The 8691-nt window shown below is 48.2% G+C and overlaps 1 protein-coding gene across 2 annotated transcripts in view; it reads right to left on the bottom strand.

The window, feature by feature from the left end:
- Nucleotides 1-6420: 6420 nt before the first annotated feature.
- Nucleotides 6421-8691, bottom strand: part of LOC120882379 (pseudouridine 5'-phosphatase) — a 58814-nt gene continuing 56543 nt past the window's right edge. Inside the window, exon 4 of one of the 2 annotated variants that reach the window (XM_040266373.1) lies at nucleotides 6421-7504. In XM_040266373.1, coding sequence (XP_040122307.1) covers nucleotides 7328-7504 — 177 coding nt within the window. In that variant the 3' untranslated portion in view covers nucleotides 6421-7327. The remainder of the gene's footprint in view (nucleotides 7505-8691) is intronic. The other variant, XR_005725486.1, reaches the window with a different exon arrangement.

Raw genomic sequence — 8691 nt, 5'->3', positions numbered from 1 at the left:
ACAGGGATGGAACCCATGTCCCCTGAACTGCAAGGTAGATTCTTAACCATTGGACCGTCAGGGAAGTCCTGAGACTTTCAGCATTATGATGCTGCAATCACCTCCTTCTGACCAGTCTTCACCGGGCACCTTCTCATCTGTTAGGACCGGGATTCTCCTGAAGCTCTGCATTTCCTAAGCCAGGCTTTGGCTTACCTCGACACACTGTCACAGGACCACTGGATCACTGGAAACTGAATACCAACCATGCAGTGACCTGAACTCCTTCTCTTTTACTCTGTCCATTCCGTTGGTTCCTCTCACCGACAACACTTGTTGCCGTGCAGCTGAGTGATGTTTCCTTATTTACTCAACGTGTATTTATTTGGCTGCACTGGGTGTTAGCTGCAGCAGGCAGGGTCTTTGCTGTGTCATCCAGCAGCGAATGTTCTTTAGTTGTGGCATCCGGGCTCTAGTTCCCAGAACAGGACTCGAACCCGGGCCCCCCTGCACTGGGAACATGGAATCTCAGCCACTAGACCACCAGGGAAGTCCCAGTGATGTACATTTAAAAACACATGCATTTAACATCAGAAAATGGACTGAGTTCATCAACTCATCTTGCAGACTGAAATCCCCGGTTGAGATCTCTAGCCGTCTCTTGTCCAAATGACGGAACTTGCTCCACATACGGGAAGCTCCTTTTAATGTGCGCTAATTAGAGGAATGTGTCTGGGTGTTGGTTAAAAGGTACGAATAACACTGGGATCTCGGACCTCAGCACAGAGCCAACTCCCACCAAGCCCTCCTCTTTGGATGGCTCCTGGGGTTTCTTCCTTTTGACTGTTATGAATGGCGCTGCAGCGGACATCTGCGTGCCAGTTTCTGTGTGGACAAACTGTTTCATCTCTCTTGAGTACTTACCCAAGAGTGGAAATGCTGGGTAATGTATGGTCGATATCTGTTTTGCTTTTTAACACATTTATTGACCAGGGGATTCTGGCAGAAACTAACACCTGTGGCTGGCAATTTGTTAAGTGAACACTGAGACACATCAGTCAGGCAACAAAAGACGCATTCATGTCTCTGCTCAGTAAGTTCTTAAGAAACTGGCCAAGTTAACTTCCACTGCCTTCTTATATATTGCTTCTATATTGAAGCCGTCTCATTGACCCTACAGGCCCCATTTTAAAGGAGGTGCCCACCACTGTTCCCCCTAAGACACTGTTCTTCTGCTTCACAGCACGTATAGCAATTTGCAATTGTACATTCCTATGGGTCCTTAACTGTATCTCTCATACGAAATTCCACATTGCATGGGGGTCAGACCACGTCCATCTGGTCTAACACTGGTGGGAAACAAAACCCATCAGCTGCTGTGAGTTATCTAGCCCACAAACGTCTGGGATATACTTTGAGCTACTGCTTCCAAGGGGTTCTGGGCAGAGAAAGGAAAGTGTGCGTCCGCAGCTAACAGGAGGGTGGGCGGCACGTGAATCCGCTTGTCTCTGACACCTTCCACAGCACTCCAACAGGCTGAAGGCTGAGTTCCCTTCATCCTCAAACCTGGGGGCCAAGTTCTCGCTGGATGGCGCAGGGGTGGGGATGGTGGTGGGGAGTGGTCGTCAAGACAGTCATATGGACAAACTGCGGTTTGCAGAGGAGGAATCGAGGTACCAAAATGAGAGAAGTCGAACAGCAGAGACATATACACTACCCACGTGTGTGAGCTAGCTAGCTAGCTAGTGGGAAGACGCAGGATAGCACAGGGACCTCAGCTCGGGGCTCTGTGATGAGATGGAGGGGTGGGATGGGGGCTGAGAGGGAAGCTTAAGAGCGAGGGGATATATGTATAGGAAGACATGTAGCTGATTCACTTGGCTGCAAGGCAGAAACCAACACAGCACTGTAAAGCTATTAGCCTCCAATTAAAAATAAATTTACAAAATAAAGACAAAAAAAAAAAAAAGTACCGTTAGAGAACGGAGAGATGGATGAAAAAACCTCAGATCCCAGTCCTTGAGAACGAAGTTAAAAACCTGCCCCAAGAGTAGCCAGGAGACCCAAGTTTGATCCTTGGCTTGGGAAGATCTCCCTGGAGAAGGAAATGGCAACCCACGCCCAGTATTCTTGCCTGGGAAATCTCACGGAGAGGAGCCTGGAGGGCTACAGCGACTGTACCATGTTAGGGGGAGGGTCGCCAAAGAGCAGCGGATGCTCTTCTCAAGGGGCCGTGAGCCTAGCGATAGATGACCTGTAGGAACCCCCGCAGGGATGCTGAAAACACACGCGCATCGCCGTCGCGTCAGATCCGGCCTTGGACCGGCCAACAGCTCGCCTCACCAACACGACTGCGAGTTAGGAAGCGGATCAGCAGAGAACAAACAGCTCATCCCACGGGGGCCTGGTAAGTGTTTCCCAACAGCGAGCACTCGAGACTGCCATTTCACAGCTTCCCGGAGGTTTACTAGATAATCCTGAAGACCGCAGACACGAGGCGGCCAACGAAGGCAAGAGAGAACAGCTGGCATTCGCGAGGCTTCCTATTTTCTCCACTAGTGGGCGTCTCTCAAATTTGTGTAAGGAAAATAGTCTCCTTAAATAAAAATGGATGATTCAGGCACTTCCCCGGCAGTCCAGCGGTTAAGACTCTGCCTTGCAAGGCAGGAGGTGAGGGTTCGATTTCTGGCTGGGGAACTAGGATCCCACAAGCTTCCTGGTCAAAAACCCAGAGCATAAAACAGAAACAATATTGTGACAAATTTCAATAGACTTAAAAAAAATGGTCCAGATCAAAAATAATATATACATATATTTTAAAAAAGGATGGTACAGCTAATAAGGCAAGAGTGTCTTCTGTGGGCTGCCTTCAACAGCGTGGGCCCATGTTCGGGGCCAGCGTGAGGAACTCCGCCCATGGCAAAGGTCATGAGGAAGGAGGCTTGGCATACCCAAAGGCGTGATCAAGCCTCAGGAAACCCCCTGTTCCCGAGCATCTACCCCAAAACCAGAGTCTGTTTTATGCTCTCCCCCATAACCATTTCTCTCAGAGAAGGAGTAAACGTGCAGCTCCAAGGCAATAAAAATTTCTGGGCGTGACAAGAGTGTTTCAGCTTACGAACTCCTCTGAAGGTTATCTAGCGCACCTGTATAGGTTCGTCCGGCCACATGTGATTGTTTACAGCCTCCCAATCTGAGAGGCACGAGATGTTTTAGACTTACTAAAGGCAAATTCTTTTGGGGAGTTAGAAATTATCAGTATAGTGGGTTGGTTAGGAATTATATTGGTGAAGGGTTTTTCATTTGTTGTGCCAATAATTGCTGCTAATTCCCTGCTCTGGGTGGGACAAGGATGTCTCAGGTCAAACCTCTCTGCTGACAGACTAGCTTGTGTGACAAGATTATCCATACTCCTGCCACTACACATATGACTGTTTACTACCTCTTAACCATAAAGAGTTTTGGAGTATTTTGAGAGTCTTAATTAGCATAGGGCTTTTCTTATCATTGAGTCAATGATTGCCGCCAGGCCTCCATATCCTTAGGCACCTGGGAATATATTAATCAATGTATTTGGAATATAGAAAAGGAAATATAGTAGTTTTTGATGTTAGCAATACTAGACTTTTTGAGTTAATGAATTTTCTCTTTTGTAATATATCACTGTACTTTGTTATAAATCACTGTGTCCTTGCTATGTAAAAATGTAACTTTATCACTATCTTAAGACCAAATAGATCTTAAGGGGAACATTGGTGAAAGGATTTTCATTTGTTGGGCTGATGTTTGCTGCTAAATCTCCATATTCCCTGCCCATATAATGAATATAACTAACATATAGGAGAAATAAGTATTAACATTTAAGCATATAGGAGAAATAAGTATTAACCTTTAAGATTAATCCTGTTAACCTTGGGTTATATAAATTCCCTTCTTGATTGTAACTCACTAGGCCCTCACCCTATAGGAATGCAACTTTATCTGGAGGGTGGTGCCTGGTTTAAGAAAAAATACCCTTGGAAGAAATAAGATTTTTGGTTATCAGAAAGAAAGGATCATAGAATGTCAGCAGGTCTCACTCATGGCCAGAAGATGATAAGAACTTTTTTTGTTATACATTTATGTGAAGCACCTGATTTTGATAAAGGTCAGGACTGCTGACCCCCGCGTGACTCTGTATTCATACCTGTGTGTAACAAAAGGTATATAAGCAAACCCAAAAATAAAGAAATCGGATCAGTTTCTGGAAAGACTGATTCCACCATGTTGCTTCTTTCTTGCTCCCGTTTCTCTGGCTGAATTCAGCCTCTTTTCTCTGCTAATTCTCCTACTACACTATCCGTTTCTAATCTCTCTATATATCTGTAATTAAATATGTATTTTTCCAAAGACGCCGACGCCGTCCCCGCCTTCGAATTCCCTGGATCCACCGGGGCTGGACCCCGGCAGGCCCACAAGGAAATAAACACAGGGCTGGCTGCATCCAGGCGAGACCCATACGAGTCAGTTCTGCACCCAGACAATGGTGTTGCGATGCCAAACATCTCTGATAGTTTAATTAGCAACAACGTCTATGTATTTCCCTGTGGATCACAATTAACAATGTGGGGAATGATGACGTTTTCTGGAGTGTTGCCCTGAGTGTTAACCTTTAACAGTCAGCCCCAGCACTGGCTTCACAAGATACAAAACCTAATTGTACCTCAATTCGTCTCTTCAAGACGTTAAGACTTAGAGGAGGATGACAAGGAGCAGTCTGGGGCTTCCCGGATGGCTCAGCAGTAAGGAATCCATGTGCCGATGCAGAAGACCCGGGTTCAATCCCTGGGTCGGGAAGATCTCTTGGAGAAGGAAATGGCAACCCACTCCAGTATTCTGGCCTGGATAATTCCATGCACAGAGGAACTGGGCAGTCCATGGAGTCACAAAGAGTTAGACACAACGGAGCAACTAACACTTCAGAATTCAGTATCCAGTGAAGACATCCTTCGGAAGCGGAGAAACAGACAGGGTTCAGAGAGATTTTATATCGTGGGACTCATACGTAAACATTAAGTGGCATTACTCATTGACTAGAATTTCTAGAATGGTGATAAAAACGCACTGAAGGAGGAATCCTTTTGACTTTTAAAAGGAATAGTGAGTACATCACCAACAAAGAGTATTGACTCGGGTTACAGAGAAATAGGTGTTCTTTACAATAAATATGTATCCTTATCTGACTGAGACTCTGAATGTGGAATGCAAGCCAATTCTTCTGCAAAGCGGATTTTGTAAACAAGTCATTTTAAATGCCTCTGCATAATATATGACCTCACCACCTCTTTGACAACGTTCTCAATGCGTAAATGTATTTAATGGCATGTTTCCCATGGTCTCATGCTTAATAAGAGATGTAAAGACGTGCTGTTTACAGCAACATGGGTGGACCCAGAGATGATCGTACTAAGTGAAGGAAGTCAGAGACAAATACCATATGATATAATTTATATGTGCAATGTAAAACAAATGACAGAAACGACCTTATTCACAAAACACAAACATTTGGGAAGAATGTGATCACTTACAAATCAAGTAAGTGACCATTTCACTGAGAACCTTTATGTGCAAAGTGCAAAGAAAGCTTGGTTCACTGACCATATGTAAATGCCTACTGTATATAAAATAGATAACAAGGACGTACTTGTACAGCACAGCAAACCCTACTCAATATTCTGGAATAACGTATAATGGGAAACAATCAGAAAAAGAATAAATACATGCATATCAGCAAATCAGTTTGCTGAACACCTGAAGGTACACAACACTGTGAAACAAGTATATTTCAATAAAAAATTTAAAATATACATATGCAAATATCATCTTACATATTAATACTGTTTGTGGCTTAAAAAAATAAAAAGTCAACCAGTCACACTTATGTTTTACATTTGTTAGAGGACAATTTTATTAAAGTCTTTATTGAGTTTGTTACAATATTGTTTCTGTTCTGTTTTGGGTTTTTGGCCATAAGGCATGTAGGATCTTAAGTGCCCCAACCAGGGATCCAACTGACACCCCCAGCACTGGATGGTGAAGAGCACCACCAGGAAAGTCCCTGGGATATGACTTTTTTTTGAAAAAGAGAATGATAAAATCATACTCACAAATAAAATCGAAATAAGAGTCAAAACTTTTATTCAATGAAATTAACTGATGAGGGAAACAGTAACATGTTACAAGCAATTTCAGGGAGAATTCAAAAAACAGACACGTATACGGGGCCATCAAGAAATATTGAGATCAATTAGCTGAAACGGTGCAAAACTGGTCAAAGGCCAGAAATAATCACGAACAATCACCATCACACACATTTCTTTCATTTTTCTAAGACCTTACACAGTTGAAAATTAGCTTAAGACAATCAGTAACAGAGAATACTTGGGGGGCCACCCAGTAGGAACACCCTGTGATTATATCATTCTCATTTTCAGTGATGTTCCCATCGCAAAAGGCTGAGGAAGTCTGTTGTTATCCAGTTGCTAAGTCGTGTCCGACTCCTTGCAACCCCATGGACTGCAGTGTGCCAGGTTTCTGAAGGAAATCTGTTAGAAGGCATTAATCACCAGAGCGTAATGTCCGATAAACTGTTCCCCAAATGGGTTCTTGGTGGTACCAAGACAGCATTCTCCAATCCAATTCTATCTGCACCAAAGAGCATATTAGAAAAATAAATGATCTTAAAGGAAACGATTTCTCTGAGGTAGAAAACGTTCTCAAACGTGCATATGCACCTCAACGCAAGACGCAGGCTACGATGATGTTCACACCGACAGCAAACAACCAACAGATGATCGGGGCTCTTGCTCTGACCACAGGTCCTGATGTGAATTTCCCACTCAGATTACAAACAGAATGACCGCCTCACTTGTATCAGTTGCTACTGCCCGTGAAGATGAAAACGCACTGAAGACTGATACAGTACTTGATGTCTATAAATATAAATAAATATGTACCTACATATATATACATACAAGCACATACATATATGCATACATATTTTACAGTTGCCAGCCAAGGTTGAGAACACCAAAGAAGATAAAGGACGCTAACTTGTTCAGATTAAATACGAGTATTCGAGTGAGAATCTTCCATCTTGTGTTCTGGGCTGGGTCTGCCTTCTGCGTGTCAAGTGAGGTTTTGCAGCCCGTTGAAAGCGCGGGCCCGGCCCTCCGCGGGCTGAGAAGGTTTGTGGTTGAAGGCCGGTTCCGGGGGAGGTCTGGGCGCGGGGCTTCCCTCCAGCTCCTCAGGGCATCCCCCGGCCCTCTCCCGGCGGAGACCGCCGGGGCTGGAGCGAGTGGGCGCCGTCTCAGTCGTAGGGCGGCAGGCCGAACAGCTCGGGCTGGAAATCCTGCAGGGAGCCCAGCACGAGGGTGGCCTTGGAGGTCAGGTCTGGGTTCAGCTTTCCGTCGGGGACCATGACCACCTGCATCCCGGCGGCGAGGGCCGCCTCCACCCCGTTGGGCGCATCCTCGAAGACCAGGCACTGTGGGGCAAGGCAGGCAAAAAAAAAAAAGAGGGTTGAGTCGTCCCAGTCGGTACCCACGCGTCTCGCCTGGGTGGGCACAGCCCCGTGGCCAGCGGCTGAGTCCGCCTGTGGGCATGGCCAGAGTTCTGTGGGAGCCAGAAAAGGTGTGGATGGGGGCTGCCCGGTTCATCACCAGTGAGGGGCAAGGAGGGGGCTGGCACGGCCCCCATCCGAGTGCGGCCCACCCTGGCACTTGACGGCGGGCTGGCCCATCGCTCTCAACCCCAAAAGCTGGCACAGCTCAGCGGGCAGACCGGGTTCTAGAGTCACCAATTAATTTCACTGGAATCTTTTAAGAAGTGGTTCCATCAGAGCGTGCCAAGCACAAGAGGAGGTTGTGAAGGGTAAGAAGAAAGCACACGGGTGGGGCATAAAGTGACCTCACCGCTGGCCACGTGTCAGGCGCAGTGGGTTGCTCCTTAAACGTCACGCCGGGTCAGTGAGGAGCCCAGCCCCGGGGTGTGCAGGGCACGCCTGGGAACCGCCTGAACCCCAAGACCGAGCACCGGGCGCGGTACCTGTCCCGGCTTGCTCAGACACCGCCTGGAAGCGGGGCGTCTGTACTCCGAGGGGGGGCGGGTGGTCAGGGAGCCTCCGCGCCGTCCTGCGACCGGCGCCCACGCCAGGTTCAGGGCAGTCCGCGCTGCGAGTGGGAGACGGAGCCTGCCCGGGGCTGAGCGGGCCGCCAGCCTCACACCCCTCAGTCTCCCTGCGCCCTGGAATTCCACACGGGCCGAGGGAGCGCGCGCGCGCGCGTGGTGTCTCAGTCGTGTCCGACTCTGTGACTGCAGCCCGCCAGGCTCCTCTGTCCGTGGGACTCTCAGGCAAGAACACGGGAGCGGGCTGCCCCCCTCCAGGGCTCTGCCCGCCCAGGGACCGGCCCGCGTCCCTGCGCTGCAGGCGGCTTCTTCCCGCGGAGCCCCGGGCAGCCCCGCTGCGGGCGCGGCGCCCTCTGCACTGCGCGTCTGTCTGCGGGGGCCGCCCGGCCGTCAGCGGGGATGCTCCCCGCTCTCCTCGGCGCTCTGCCCTGCTGCCCCGGCGCGCCGGGGGCGGATACCCGCAGCACTCACGGCGCGCACACACACACAGGACGCACAACCCACACACACGACACACCCGCAATACACACAGCACACACCACACAC

This window comes from Oryx dammah, unplaced genomic scaffold (assembly GCF_014754425.2).
Source record: "Oryx dammah isolate SB20612 unplaced genomic scaffold, SCBI_Odam_1.1 HiC_scaffold_23, whole genome shotgun sequence".
NCBI classification, from domain to species: domain Eukaryota; kingdom Metazoa; phylum Chordata; class Mammalia; order Artiodactyla; family Bovidae; genus Oryx; species Oryx dammah.
This window is presented reverse-complemented; position numbering and strand designations above follow the sequence as displayed.